Genomic DNA, 16,264 nt, shown 5'->3' on the forward strand with positions numbered 1-16,264 from the left:
CTCTGCCTTCTGCCATGATTTTATGTTTCCTGGGGTCTTTCCAGCCATGTGGAACTGTGAGCCAATTAAACCTGTTTTCTTTATAAATTACCCAGTCTCAGGTAGTATCTTTATAGCACTGTGAAAATAGACTAATACAGTTGTGTATAGTGTGTTAGAGGATTCCAGATTTTACTCTGTATTATAGAAGTTCGGAGGAAGTGGGAGGTAGTATGAGAGTAAATCACAACAAACAATGCATCTGAAGGTAAGTACGAAATGTGCTTTCCAAGAGAATATAAATCTACAAAATTCTTTCCTGGCAAATCACTTAATCTTCATGTGATGTCATATGATTTATTTTGCCAAGACTAATATAATGTCTAGTCACTTAAGTGATATTAAAATTACTGACATGTACCTTTCTATGTTGTCTTATTACTTCATTGGGATTAAAATATTTCATGGCTTATTTAGAAAGGCTCTACCCATAAAATCCTGAAGTTAGCATACTTGTGTTTAATTACTTGATAAAGACACATACAAACCTATTACCTCCTGTAAATTCTCAATCTCAGAGTCACATTTGGCTTCATCAATTTAGAGAAAAAGTAAGAAGAATGCTATAATATGTTTTGCTGTCTTAAGTTTTCAGCTTATCCACATATACTTTTGAAATTCATAGAATTATCCTTAAAATAAAATTTCCATTTGAACAAAGACAAGGAAGACCATTTAAATAATCGAAAATAAGGTATAATTTGATATACTAATGTTCATACTGATCATGTCTGCTTCTGTGGCCTTCAGAAAGATAAATACTAATTTTTTAGAGGTGGGTATTTTCTGTCTAAAATCCGTAGTAAGGAAAATATAAAGAATAAATGCAATTAGTCCTCATTTTTTGGTTTGTAAAAGGGAAACGTTCATATCCAGTTTATGCAAGACGTCTTGGCTAAAAACAATGTCTCTTCTTTATGTTTTTACATGTCAAGAAATACAGAGGCTTACATAAATCAAGCCTGATATTCTTTTAGCTTTTTAATATCAGTGAAAATAGTGAGCTGATACTTCAATAAAATGTTTATAAGATATTTTAATAAAGTTAACAAAGAAGCGTCAACATTATGTAACTTAATCATTTTCCTGTTAAGCTCTCTAGATGTAACATCATTTGGATTTTTGTTGCTAATTGATAGACCAAATTAATCCAAGATAATATTAATCTGAGTATCTCATACACTCTATTGTTTCTCAACTCTATAATTAACATACCTGTAGCTTAGTAACTTCACATTTAATTGAAGGTAATTCTTTGAAGCCTTTGCCAAAAACTCTCACCATCGTACAATTAGATTTTCGAACATCACAGAATCCAGCATTCCCAAGCTCTGTAATTTCAGGAGCTTTGTCTTTGGAAAAAAATATAACAAATACTACATAATTTCTTTAATTTCAGAAAAAAAAAATATTTCCAAGCCCCAAATTAAAAGCATATGGAAAATAATGTTTTAAAGTATACCTAAAATGCTACTTACAACACTAATTAAGCCATTAAATATTAAGAGTAATCTGGTATTAGAAGAGGTATCTACCATTAAACCAATAATAATATTACAGACACTACCAGTCCTAAAAACACAGGTTTCACTAATGTTTAATATTATTTTATATCAATTAAGGACAAATATTAAGAAATTACCACTATAATAAAGTACATTTTGGTTTTGCCATTTTGGCTTGTGCCACATAGCTGGGTTATAGAAAAAAATACTTCCGTAATAAAATATAGTAGTTAGTAATGCAATGTATTAAAATTTCAAAATGTCATCTGTATCAGCAACATCTGGTTGTCAAAACGGATAAATGCAGTGCGTAAAAGTTATTAAACCCTTTGCCTATGTACTGGGAAAACCTAAGTGAATGCAACTCTACTAGCGGTAGGGTAGAAGATCATGTGTATTCAGAACCCTAAAAATCTTGATGAAATTTTTTTTTAAAGCTTGGGTTACTTCAGTCCATACTTTCACAAATTCAACAAATGTTTAGTAATTTTTATCTATCTGTTATTATTCTAGGTACTGGGGATGTAGTAATGAACAAAACAAAAGTTTCTGCCTTCATGTAATTTACATTCTAGATGGAGATGGGAGGATAAAAAAAAACTAATAAAAAGATAAATATAAATTATATTACATAATTGTTTTCAGGAATATAGAAAAATAATTATATTAACTATATTAAGGGAGATTAAGACCATGAAATTATGTAAGAAAAACAAGTCTGTTTTGAATGACCACAGAGGATTTTTTGATAATATGACATTTGAACAGAGAAGTAAAGAACATAAATCATAAAGATCTGTGGTGGGAGAATCCTCCGGTGAGAGGGAGCAGTGAGTGCAAAGACCCTGAGGTGGGAGCAGGCCTGGCTCCTTTGAGGAGCAGCAAAGCTGCCAGTGTGGCTGAAGAGCGGTGAGCTGGGGGAGGAATGCTAGATGAATTCAGTGAGAGAGGAACCTCAGACTACCTAGGGTCTTCTACGCCATGGGAGCGATTGTGGACTTTACTCTGAAGGAGATGGAGAGCCATTCGGGCTATATAAACACAGGAGCAATATGATCTCACTCACATTTCAGTGGGGTCACTTTAGTTGCTGCTGTACAGAAAATTAGTTTTGAGAGAATCCATGATAATCCGAGGAGGAAATAATGGTGGCTTGGACTATGGTTGTAGCAGGGAAAGGAATGAAATGCTTTGAAGCTGGAGCTGGATTTGCTGCTAATGAATTAAACCTGAGGCATGAAGGAAAAGGACAGGCAAAAATGCCTGCAAGTTTTTAATGTGAGCAAATAGGAATGACGTTTGCATTTATTAAGAAGGAAAAGGCCGTAGGTGGAAAAGAGCAAGATGGTAATAATGGGAGGGAAATCAGGAGTTACTGGTTTACTTATTAAAGGAAACAAAGCTTTGTGTAAAATATTAGTTTTTTTAGTTTCTTTGTCTAAAATATTAAGACAAAATAGTTTGTACTGTATAGATAGATGCGTTAGAGAAAAAAGTAGTTTTAAGCAAATTAGTATAATTAGCAAAACAATATAAACACAGTGCTTTAAAAATACTAAATCTGAGTTCTGGGAAAATAATGATTCTCTATAAGGTAGAGGACCCACTTGTGTGTAAAGGCCCTGAGGTTAAATGAACTTGGCATTTTCAAGGGACAGCTTAGAGACCAAAGGGGCTGGAGTGGAACGACAGGGTGACAGTAGTAGGGAATGAGTTTAGAGAGACACTGAGTGCCAGATCACACTGTGCCTTCTAGGCTGTTATAAGTTACTTTGGCTTTTACTCCAAATGAGATGAGATGCTGTTAGAAAATTAGTAGTGTATTAATTAATATGATTTGGAGGTTTTCTCTATAAAATCTGAATAAACACTGTTAGGATACTGAGGGTGAAATAAAGATCAAATACATTTTTATAATGAAATATCATATGCAGTATCAAACTTTGAGAGTATTTACTTACCATAGGAATCACTGCAATCATAGGAAGTAAAGCTTGGGGAACATGCACACCCCCATTCCATACACTGCCCATTGCCGCTGCATAAATTGGGACATTTTAATACTAAGAGAATGTCTTCAATTGACGTTCCATACTCTTCTGTGTTATATTTCCCCTCCTCCACAATCCTCCTTTCACATTCATTTTCTAAAAGGGCCACACCTGCTTCTGCCCAGCTAAGATCATCTTTTAACAGAACATCCTTCACACACATATCTATAACACTGTCTATTCTCTTGCCGAGAAAAGCAAGACAGAGCCTTCCTATGCTGGAGTTGGCTAGAGTCTGCTGACAGACCGTCAAGGTGCTGTACTCGGTGAGGCCAGAGGGTGTGGGCCAAGAGGGGACAAACTCTTGCTGTACATCCTCAGTGTGATCCTCTGGGAAAAAATAAGTAAGTTCCTCCAGATCCATTTGGCTGAGACTCGGGAAAGCAAACAAAGGAAGGAACTCATAAAAGTTTTGCCGTTTCCGTCTGTTTTGTCGATTGTACCTCATTTCTTGGCTGGGGCTTTCCTGGCCTTGTGTATATTTCTTAGTGTCCAAATATTTTAGTGCATCTTCTTTCTCATTTCCAGGATGTTTTTGTACATTTAAGCCTAGTTTAGTCAGGTTTATGTGGTTGTTTTCTTGTGGAAAGAAATTTAGATTATATTCTTCTTGAGATGTATGCTTGTTTATCTCTCTGACAAGAGTGCCTGAATTAATATATTCAGAAGTGACATCCAGTTCTGGTATCAAAGAAGGTAAGCTGACATGACTGAGGTCTTTGCAACCCGAGACAATTTCTGATTGAGAAACACTGCCCAGATCATTGGAAGACGGATACGCTGCCGTGTCCACTGAACAGCTACAATAGGATGGCTTTCCAGGTGACGTCAAAGAAATTGGCAGTGTGTCAAACATGCTTTTTCCCGGTAAAATCCTTCCAGATGGAAAATAGGAAAGAATAGTAATTTCTACATAGACATTTTTTCCTAATATGTGTTGCAAAAAAGCAGAATGTTGAGCCACCACCCGTTTTAAGTCTAATATTAATACAATCGCAAGTGGAAAAATAGTGTCTTACCTCCATTCATTAATAAAAGCAACATAATTGTTAAAATTTTGATCAATTTGGATCCCATTTTTGTCATGGAAATCATTCTCTGGATTTTCATCAAAGGTTCCACAAAGTCCCAGAGTGTTTCTGTAATCTACACCAGGGGCTCTGATCGTTAGACTCATGCCCCATTCACCAACATCAGCACGGATGAAAGCCCCAGAAGCAAACCAGATCTGAAAAACAGAAATAAACAATACAGAAATAAAAGATATTTAGCAATATTCAATCCGGATTAAGAAAAATCTATTATTTAAAAAGTAAGAAATAGTTATTCCCTCAATATAAAAAGAGAATAAAATACTGATTTTCTTGACTACAACTTTCCTCTTAACATTCTAAGCCAAAATAGGAGTTTTTGCATATTGCTGACCTGAAATTTGAGGACCATACTGATCTTTTTATTGAAATATATTGCTTGCAACTTCTTTCTTTAAATAATTTAAACTAAAATGAGATAATTTATATAATTAATACATTACAGATATTGAGGAAGATGTTTACCAAGTAATGTTTCTGATAATAATTATTTAATACAGAATTAGATTGACAAGTAATTAATTTACACAGATGAATATAATTTTAGAGGACTACATGTTCCTACAGCTAATTAGCATTCTCTAGCTGCCAGTAGACAAACAGAATCAGAAGCTAAATTATAACTAGAAGGTAGCTTGAAGTTGGCAATCTGAGCAAGGAGAGTTTGCTGAATGACCCTAGTAGCCTGTGAAATCTAACTGTGAACCACCTCTCCCATCACAGGAATATCACCTCTTCCAGACTGGCCACTTTGATGTACTGTATACGTGGAGAAGCTCTCTCTTCTAAAATCACTGAAGATACACCACTGTGTTTGCTCTTCTGGTTGTTTTTCCCCTTTTAATTTTCTTAAAATTTAAAAATAGCTCTTTTTAGGCCGGGCGCGGTGGCTCAAGCCTGTAATCCCAGCACTTTGGGAGGCCGAGACGGGCGGATCACGAGGTCAGGAGATCAAGACCATCCTGGCTGACACAGTGAAACCCCATCTCTACTAAAAAACACAGAAAACTAGCCGGGCGAGGTGGTGGGCGCCTGTAGTCCCAGCTACTCGGGAGGCTGAGGCAGGAGAATGGCATGAACCCGGGAGGTGGAGCTTGCAGTGAGCTGAGATCCGGCCACTGCACTCCAGCCTGGGCGGCAGAGCGAGACTCCGTCTCAAAAAAAAAAAAAAAAAAATAGCTCTTTTTTCTCTTTTTACAAAAATGGTCTGTGCTAGTTACATTAAATTATTTAAAAAACAAACAAATTTTACATTCCAAACCAACTTAAGGTAGCTAAAATTAAGATTTTGATGCAAATTCTTCAAAAGCCTCTTTTATATTTTGGGCATATCTTTGCCTGTCAATAAACCCACTCACCTACTCCATCATTTTCATGACTACAAAGTGTTCTACTATATGACATCACTATATTTAGAGTTTTAGTTAAACCTGTTTATTGATCACTACTTAACCATAACTTTTTCCTCTTATAAGGAAAGATACAATAAACATCACTGGGGGTATGCACATCCTTAACTATTATTTTACAATAAATTTCCAGGAGTAAAATTTCTTGGCAAAATAGCACACATAGGTGCAGGTTATATATGATATATCTGTTCCCTGGAAAGACTGTTACTAAATGTACTATCTCTACTCTTCTTGATATTGTATGAGAGATGTTCAATCTTTATTTATTTATTCATCTATTTGACTACTAATAAGGTTAAATTTTTCGTATTTTTATTAGTTTTTGTACTTTTGAACATATCAGTTTTATTTCTTTTGTGAAAAGGTTTTTTATATTATTTGCTCATTTTAATCAGAATGCTGATTATACATTAGTGATGCATGAGTTTTTTCTATCTGACCTATGTTTTATATGTAGCAAATATTTTCCCAATTTTTGATTTGCATTTTGGTTTTCAGTGATGGAATTCAAATACATAATGTATTTTCAAAAATGATTTTTCACTTCAGTAAATATTATACAAACATAAACTTAAATTTTTAATGCTTTTATTTAAATTTAAATTTCACTGACTTGGAATTACTTGTTTGAAAGATGAGTGGAAGGTGGCTATGACCTGAAAATACAAATAGTTTACTCACAGATATGAAGTATAATCTTTAAAAAAGTATTAGCTTGCCAGGAGTAAAGGAAAAAGAATTAAAAATATTAGTGAATATATAAGCTTAGGTTTGTTTCCTGACTTCATGTTCTATTACACTTATCTACCAGCTCATTCCTTAGGTAGTACCACACAATATTCATTTCAAAAACTGGTTAATTATTCCTAAATATTCATTCTTAATTATGTCTGTCATCTCTGTCTAATATACTACTTATTACACATTGTCAAAAATAATTTTATTAAATAATCCACCAAGTTGTCATATTAAAATCTTAAATATGGCAGTTTAAATTTTACATGGTTTTAACTATGTTGTGTGTATTTGTGTGTGGTAAGTGAAAAAAAAAGTATTCCCTCTAAGATGATGGTTAATATAAATGCTATTTTGTTAAACAAACTAATGTTGAAAAATGATAGCTCCTAATTTAATAGAGATGTTTATCTGAAAGGAGAGAAAGGAAAAATACTTTTAATGTTAAAGAATCATACATACTGTGACTTTTCTTCCTAAGTAAGATTCACTTATCTTGATATTCCTGGTTACATCTTGGCTTTTTACAAATAAATATGGTTGTGATTCACGTAGCTGACCACTGCACATATCAAAAGTGACTATATCACCTCCTTCATGGGCAACAAACCCACAATTACATGACACTGGATAGTGAAGACTTCCACAGTCCCACTGACGTACATGGACTTCAAAATCACGTGACATACTCTTATAAAGCACAAATGTTCCAGTCTTGAAATTATCATATACCCTATCATTAACAAAAGGCAATTGCATTAAAAAATCGTGTAAAATATCACAGTAGTATGTTATTGATTTGCAATAGCTTTATGTATCATGAGCATTTTGTTGTGTGCACTGAAGGAAACAAAGTAGCTGTAAACGCCTCAATCTCTCCCACTACTCCTTTCTTCCCTTTCACCACTCCAGTCAAGCTGCTGTCCTTGAGCAGGGCAGGCTGGCTCAATGGTCTTCTCGCCATATATGTACCCACGTGACTATCTCCCTTATCTTTGAGTACTTGTTAAATGTCACCCTCACCAAATGGCTTTTCTTAACTACTCTATTGTAATATAAATTGCAACCCCTCTTTTCAGCCTTCCCTTTCCACCCAATTTAGTTTTCTTCACAGCAAGTATCTTCCTCAGACACACTTTGTATTTTACTTATTAAATGTGTTTCTATCTCTCTTCACCTTTGCAAAGGCCAGCTCCATGAGGATAGAGAATGTTCGTTTTGTTCAATACTCCCAGTCCTTAGAACTTGGCTTTTCACCTACTTGTTGCATAATTAATCTTGTTGAATTGTCAGAATAAATTCATCACTACTACGCTTTCTTGAAGTTTTTCCACTAAAATGTCTAAGCCTTTACTTATAGCCATAAAGGATTCTTGCCTATGAGATCAGTTCCTTCAGGTTCTTAACACCTGTTTACACCATTGGAGTACAATTTTTTTATAAAACAGTTTCTACATATTGAACAATTTTACTGACAATGATCATATTACACTTTTTTAGGCAAACCACATCTTGAAAAAAATGTTGATGCAACACTAAGACATTCTTATCATTTTCCTTACAGACATCTCAGAATTATGAATCTCCCAGAAGAATATAACTGAGTTTAAATCTTTCTATGCAGATATTAATAACAAAATAGTTTAGATTACTTTTTATTCTTTTTCCCATTTTACTTTAAATTCCAGAGGCAAATATCCAGGTATCTATAATAGTTATAGTAGTTTTTTTTCGTGAATATTCTTGTCAAGGCTTAGGAGTAATTAGTTTTAAAAATAATTCTAATATGTTTAATCATTTTGCCTAAACTTAAACATTGTTTTAATATCATATGGAAATGTTCTAAACATCTTTAGAGCAAATAATTTAATCATTATTAAAAATTTAAAAAGCGTCTAGCAAAAAAGATTCTCTGCGTTTGTAATAATATTTACAAGTTCAGCCTTGCAAATAATGGATATTTTTTACTAAGAATTAGATTTTAAGGCAAAAAAATCTACATAAACTAGTATTTTGAAACAAGTCAGTAATGCCTTTCTGTCTAATTTCAGTGACTAGAACTAAAAAATTATAAAACAATATGCTGTTTAAAATAAAACAACAAAATCAAAGCAAACAAAACTACTAAAAGAAGAAACTTTCAGGAAATTACCTGCCATCAAATGTAATTATATGTGGGTCAGTAAATGAATAGCAGTAAGCAGTTGGGACATCCTTTACTTTGATCTTAAAAGCAAAGATATTTTTGGTAAATATTATCATTAATTATACTTAGTGATACATAAAATTGCTTAGCAATCTCAACAAATTTTTAAGTATTGTTTTTATCAAAATTATTAAAATTGAATAATTTAAAAACTAATTTACCAAAAAATGTTTTACATAAAAAGTTTATGAGACATAATGATAAAATGCACATTTCTTCTTAAAGCTTCAATTACAATAATAGTTTTGTAATTTGTAAACCTGAATGCTGTCTGGAATGTAGTTGTTCCACAGGAAATCCTCATTAACTATTGGTTGCACTACAATGTTTGTAACTCTATCTCCATCTCGAGAAAAATCTGTGACAGCAGTGTAGTACACAAAAGTGTGGCTACAGGTTCCATTAGCACAGGAAGATGTCTGGTGAAGGTCCACATGACAGGAAGACAGTGCCAAATTTAAGCCTAGGTGCTCTCTACCTATATAATGAAAAAATAGGTTTAAAAATTTCCAAGAGAATATACTAACCAAAGCATGTAATAAATTAATTAACATGAAGCACTGAATTGAAAGAGTATTCTCAAATTATTTTCTCTTTCTTAAAGCATATTCCAAATTTTGTCTAAATTAAGTCAAAGCTATTGAACCTACCTGATTTTTACAAAGAATTAATCAACTATAATGTATACATATGTACACATAAATACATATTACGATTTTCAATTAGGTTATAAACCTGTATGCAACTGAAGGAAATTCGAAAAGAATAAATAACATTTATTATTTTACATATTACATATATTACAATATTATATATACTAATATGATTTTTTCTGTCTAAGATTTGCACCTTGGGCCCAGATACTTCTGCAATATTTCTTAGCATATGTGTTCATGTTCCATCCATTGTTGAATAGTAGCAATGGCTTTTAATTATTGATAAAGGACTTATCATCTCAAAAAATAGAAAAATCAAAACAAATGAAGATGATCTCATAATGATAACAAGCTGTCTTCTTTCACCTCCCAAATGTCCCAATATATTCACAAGCTTGAGATGCTCCCTCACTTCAATAATAAAGAATAAAAGATAATTTGGAAAGGAAATTGTAGCAAAAAAAGAGAAAAGAACTGCAGGAATTTGTATAACTAAACAAAAAGAACAGATTTGCCCCCAAAATTGGCCAAAGAGGAATTATACTATCATATCCAATTAATGATTCCAAAGTCCTCCTAAGAATCAAAAAGGAAAAAAGTTGTTAAAAAATGTTCTATCTTCTTTTCTTCCATACAGATTTTTAAGGTATGAAATATGTTAATCAGATATAAGCACACTGAACTATTTTTTAGAAATATATACTTTCCCCATGCACATACAAAATAACAGAAACATTCAAACTCTTAACCAACTCTCTAAGGTGAATACAGAGTATTTCTAGCTTAGATATAGCCCATAACATCAATTCCCCAAGTCAACACATGAGGGGTTGTTCTCTTTAAGCCTGTGAATAGCAGCATAGTCTGTTTAGAAATACACTCAGACACCAGCTGGTTCCCTGTTAAAGTAAAGATTTAATGCTACTGTACTTAAAGAGGACAAAATGAGGAGTATCCAGAATGAAATCCAGAATTTTTTCTTCAGAAAACAAAAGCCATCTTTAATTCTCAGAGAAAAAGAACAGGCACGCAAACTTCTAAAATGTAGAAATATTTTTAGGCTATTATTATATTATTTTAGCAATGCATGCCTTGTTGAAAGAATTGAAAGCATGAAAATATATTTTAAAGTACACCTGTAACTGAAGGAAATCTTTGACATGATTTTGGAAAACATCAATTAACATCATCCTCTTTCTGTTCTCTCCATAAACTGTAGTAATATTTGCATAATATGCTTTGCAGAGCTAACTTGAAGTAGAATTGTGTCAAATAGTCCAAGAGAGAGGGTATAATTTAATATGTCTGGGCTGTAATTAAAAATATAGTGTTGCTCGTGGTGCTTCTGAAACCTGAGTGAGTAGGTGGGTATTATCTGAGCCTGTTTACTGTCAACAATCCTAAGATGACTTCTCTTAATTCCTCTATCTCTTTAGCCACCTCTTTTCTTGAGTGCATCATTCCAAATGATTCTCTCTCTCTCTCCTGGCTTTTTTTAATCCTCTTGTTTCTCTGATTTAATTATTTATAATATAGACATGAAGGTCTATAGATACCTTGTGTTTGGTATATTTACTAAAGACAATGTATGTTCTATGGTGAAAATGTATGTGGTATACCGATGAAATTGTAATGTCTCTTAAAGGTTACATTTTAATTTATGTATCTGCAACTTGCTTTGATCTCTACATCAGAGGCTCAGTGGGAAAAAGAACATAGTCAAGCCAATCACGGCTATGCATGGTTTGTCCTCACATATTCTATCTTGTTATGTGGGAGGATTTCCTCACTCTACCCGTCGACACATATGTGGCCATGTATCACAGCATCCATACAATTAGTAATTGAAATAGAAGAATTTTAAGACATGATATCCCAAACATAAATGTACATTAGGGAGAGAAGCTTGAAGGATGCATTATGAGATCTATATTTCATAAGCTTGAACTTTTAATGTAACTTATCAAATGTCCCTCATTGGGGATTATTTGAAAAATCTTAAAGAGCAGTTTTCCCTCGATTTCTGTAAACTAAGCAAAGAGAAGAATAAACAGGAGACTGAGAAAAAAATAGGAGAAAAAAGAGGAGTGAGAGGAGAAAGATGATAATGAAGAGGAAATTATTCGCAATTCTTTTTTTTTTTTTTTTAATGTATGCTTTCAGCCAAGAAGAAGAAATGCGAATTGCTTTGGCAATCATCAATTTGGCCCAGTATTAGTAATATGATTGGGCTACAATTTGAGGTCAACATGCAACATGATTTATTATATGAGTACACTCCAGTGACTTTTCCTACAGGAAAAAAAGCATTATTGTTTGCAATCTAATAATAAGATTAAATAAAGTTAGTATATTACCTTGATCAATAGTTTGCAGTTTTAATGAGATTTTGCATTCTTGATCAAGCTCACTAAATTCAGAACAAATAATAGGAATTGTGCTTTCTATCCTCAGGTAGTATTCTTTCCCATCCTCTGATATAGTGCTCAATTCAGGCTGTAGCTGGTATGAGAAAATATGTAGAAAAATTATGTTAAAATATAATTTATTTCTAAGGCACAATTTTGAAAGGGCATTTTTCTCAACAGCACATATTTTGCTAAATGAGCTGGTAATAACTTAAGCCCTACAATGTTTTAACTAAGCAAGACCATTAAAATCTAACCTACGAAAATACAAGCAGCACACACAGGAGTACATGGAGCTGCTGCACTACTCTGAGTTTGACTCACTTTGGTTCCCCAACACATTTGGCAAATCGTATCCAAGCCTGCTTCAATGATTCTGGTTCTGTGGTGAACACTGGAAAGTGAAGATGAAAGAAATATTTCTGTTTTCTTCCATTTTATTGCTAATGTTTACTGACACACCAACAGAAGACTCTGTTTTTCCTTAAGGATTAATACTCACTATCTCAATTAGAAACTTAAGTACTTTTAATACATAAATCAAATTATTGTTGTCACTTGAAATATCTCAACACTTAGCCTATTTCTCAGCATCTGATTTCCAGAGTTGGACTTCCTGAGAACTGCTGCAACCCAGGATTGGCCCTATTCTCATTCACAGGCCAATCCTTTTTTGAGGCAGGAATATTTTCGTGCCGTCTCGAGTCTTGGCTAGCTCTCAAAACAGATGTTTCTTAGTACTGAATATTCTCCCTGTTAGCCTAATCAGAAACGGTACAAGGGTGGGGGTGCTGACCTTTGGCCCCTGTCACTGTCTGCTGAATGCTAACCAATGTAAACTAAAATGTTCCTGTATTCCCAAGGCTTGACCTCTGCTTCCCCTCACACTGTAGTTATGCAATTCTGACAATGTCCACTCTTCTCACTTCTTTTCCTGGTTCCTACTGTGTGTATATGGACTTTATTCATAAACAGGGTTTATCCTCGTCCTAAGTCCAATTGTCACAATTTTATCATTTATCTCATCTTGTCGTTGAACTAGAAATGAATCTAGGTCAAACTCGAGTCCTGTGTGTGAGACCTTCCAGGTTCACAGTGCTTGCCTGCCTTTTGATATTGCCCCCACATCTTCCACTGCTTATTAATTCCCTGTCACCTCTACTCATCTGTTAGAATAGCTCTTCAGTTCTTGGGTCTGGTGCTACCAGCAACAACCAAATCTCCTTCTCTGTTTAGTTAGCTCAATCTTTGCAGTCCATAAAACTCATAGCTCTGGGTCAGTTCTACTCCAGTCAGAGACTCTGCTACTTGGCCTGGGATCTGTCTTCCAAAATGCATGATAACTAAATATCACTAGGCTAACTTTAGTTACGTGATGGAATGAATTAGAAGACCAGACCTTTTGCTTTACTCTAATTTGAGATATTTCTTTAAAAATTGAAAGTACATCTCAACTTTAGTTAACAGGACCCCTCAAACTTTGTTGTCCATTAGAATTATTCGGGCTTTTCTTCAAATACAGGGACTCATGGGTCTCAATATTCTGATTCAGTCTGTGATGAGGTACAGAAACCAGCACAGACAGATTACAGTTTGGGAAACATAGTTCCAGAGGAATAATCTTTCTGATGCATCCCCACTGCTACGTACCTTAATGCCTGCAAAAAATTCTTGGCTTTCTATGGCTATACTTTGTACATGTGGATTCTCCAAGAAAAAGACAGAAGCGCTACAGAATATCTAGGGATATAATGAAAAAATAATCACTTAGCAATTCAATTTTGGAGAAAACATGTGTAAATTATCATTTTTAAAATCCTAATTTTAATTCTTCGTAGATAGTATATAGAGGTAATAAAAGAATTAAATAATTTAAAAGCTTACTTGATATTTGAGAAAAATCCCATCGTTACAAAATATTACTTATTCAAACCTCAACAAAAAGTATAGCAGGCTTTTTATTTAGGATGTTTTAAAAAGTACTTAAGGGCGGGCACAGTGGCTCATGCCTGTAATCCCAGCACTTTGGGAGACCGAGGAGTGCAGATCATGAGGTCAAGAGATCAAGACCATCTGACCAACATAATGAAACCTCATCTCTACTAAAAATACAAAAATTAGCCGGGCATCGTGGCACACGCCTGTAGTCCCAGCTACTCAGGAGGCTGAGGCAGGAGAATCGCTTGAACCTGGGAGGCAGAGGTTGCAGTGAATCAAGATCATGCCACTGCACTCCAGTCTGGTGACAGAGCGAGACTCCATCTCAATAAAAAAGAAAAGTACTTAAAAAGTGATATTATCATTTAAAAAATTAAAACTTTTTTTCTAGAATAAATGTCTATAATTTTAAAACCTGAGAGAGACATATATGTATAAGGATTAATCAATAATAATCAGCAAATTACTAAAATGATATATTCATATACAGTCACTAAGATCACTGACTCATCCAGTTGACACTAGAATTAGCACAACTGCAAGGAAAAAAAACAAACAAAAAAAATGTTAGTGCTTTATACTCTGGGGACAAAATCTATTTTTAGGATATGATGTTTAAAAATTGTGTTTGAAAATCAGTATATTTATGAAAATAAAATCCAACCGCTTTTTAACATACCCTGTCTCCAAGTCTGAGATTTATGCCATCAAGTTCTAAAAGAGAGCATGCCTGAACTGTGGTCTCTTGTTTCAGCTCCTCTTTGACTTCTTGAGAAGAAAGCCTAGACCAAGCTATGTGAAATCCCACGGAGTTGTTTGTAGGGGGAACATCAAAAGAACACCTACAGAAAAGCCTGGACTCAATCAACTCCACCAGAACCTCTGGCCTTCCTGCAGGTGGAGGTGGCAATGAGACAGTCAGCTGACCTGGGGAGAAAATGCATAACTTGTAACTGGGAATCTTAGACAATGGAGACTGGCTTATGGAAAAAGCACTCAAAGACTGTAACTCTGGGCTTTATCTTAAGAAAAAGCAAACTAAATTTAGAAAAATGATTATTTCTAACAATCAACAAAGTAATACATTCATATTCTGACCCATAATCACACAAATATTGATAGGCAAGCAACTTAGGAGCTCAAGCTTATATTAATGCAGGCTGAATATCTGCCTTTGAAAAGTCGAGCTCTTGAAAAGAAATTTGTGTTATTTGAAGCAATTATCTTTTCTAAAAGATAGAACAAACAAAATTAAGGTTCAGTACATTATAATTCCTTGTTATAATGAGAAATAGTCACAAGAATGTACAATAAAATGACTTTCTCTTTTATAGTTTTCTTTATAACTCAACTCATCATTACTCTGGGCTGAAAGAGTTGTTCATTGCAGAGGTGATTATACTATCTTAGTGAAACATCTTAATCCTTTCATTTTTCTGAGGTTAAAGAAATTTGAAGTTTCCTCTAGGAACTCACAGGAAGATTTTATATAGTTTTCAACTCTGGGCATTTGCAAAATCAAATCTGCGGATCTGAAAGTTTTCTGGATACGTTTTTTGTTTAGTTTTGTTCTGTTTTAGAAAGGAGAAAAATATCTGAGTGGTAAATTTGTAAAAGAAGATTTTAAAATGTTCTAAAATGTATAATTTTTCTATTTTATAAATATGCTAATTTTAAGACAATCACAAAATAATCTTTCAGCCTTGCCATGTAGATTTTGGAAAATTCTGGAAAGACCTTAAAATCTTTTCTGTGGAGAAAATGTACTTTTAGATATTTTACAGTGTTATTTTGTTATAGTCCCATTGACAAATGAATTATTTTCAAATTTATCTAGTAAATGAATATTTTACTAAACATTTTAAACATTAGACCAAAGCAGTATATTCAAACTTGAAGGAAATAATAAATTATTTTTGAAAATATATTTGATCTTTAAATATCTTATAGCTAAGTAAAAAGTTATCCTTAAATATACTAGGAAAAGGACATTTATTTTAAAACAGGGAAAAGCTATGTATGGAAATGATTATTAAGAATAAGAGAAGACAAATGACTGAAAAAAATAATTCATGACAATTAAAATGTTTGAATCAACACTTTAAATAGAGAACTATCTGGGCAGATTGATCATTGCTTTCAACAGCATATATCAAAGAAAACTTGTTATATTTAAAGGAAAAGGTTTAGAAACAACAAATAAATTATTTCTGCTTAGAAAAT

At 33.5% G+C, this 16,264-nt stretch overlaps 1 protein-coding gene across 5 annotated transcripts in view; it reads right to left on the reverse strand.

The window, feature by feature from the left end:
* Positions 1-16,264, reverse strand: part of LOC105475602 (von Willebrand factor D and EGF domains) — a 153,218-nt gene that overhangs the window by 34,527 nt on the left and 102,427 nt on the right. For all 5 annotated transcript variants that reach the window (XM_071094892.1, XM_071094890.1, XM_071094891.1 and 2 more), the window contains 9 exons: positions 14,721-14,968; positions 13,754-13,843; positions 12,053-12,197; positions 9,300-9,517; positions 8,986-9,059; positions 7,296-7,566; positions 4,615-4,823; positions 3,506-4,470; positions 1,255-1,391 (listed from right to left, as the gene is read on the reverse strand). In XM_071094892.1, the coding sequence (XP_070950993.1) occupies positions 1,255-1,391; positions 3,506-4,470; positions 4,615-4,823; positions 7,296-7,566; positions 8,986-9,059; positions 9,300-9,517; positions 12,053-12,197; positions 13,754-13,843; positions 14,721-14,968 (2,357 nt within the window). The remainder of the gene's footprint in view (positions 1-1,254; positions 1,392-3,505; positions 4,471-4,614; positions 4,824-7,295; positions 7,567-8,985; positions 9,060-9,299; positions 9,518-12,052; positions 12,198-13,753; positions 13,844-14,720; positions 14,969-16,264) is intronic.

The sequence above is a fragment of the Macaca nemestrina genome, chromosome 4 (genome assembly GCF_043159975.1).
Source record: "Macaca nemestrina isolate mMacNem1 chromosome 4, mMacNem.hap1, whole genome shotgun sequence".
Lineage (NCBI taxonomy): Eukaryota > Metazoa > Chordata > Mammalia > Primates > Cercopithecidae > Macaca > Macaca nemestrina.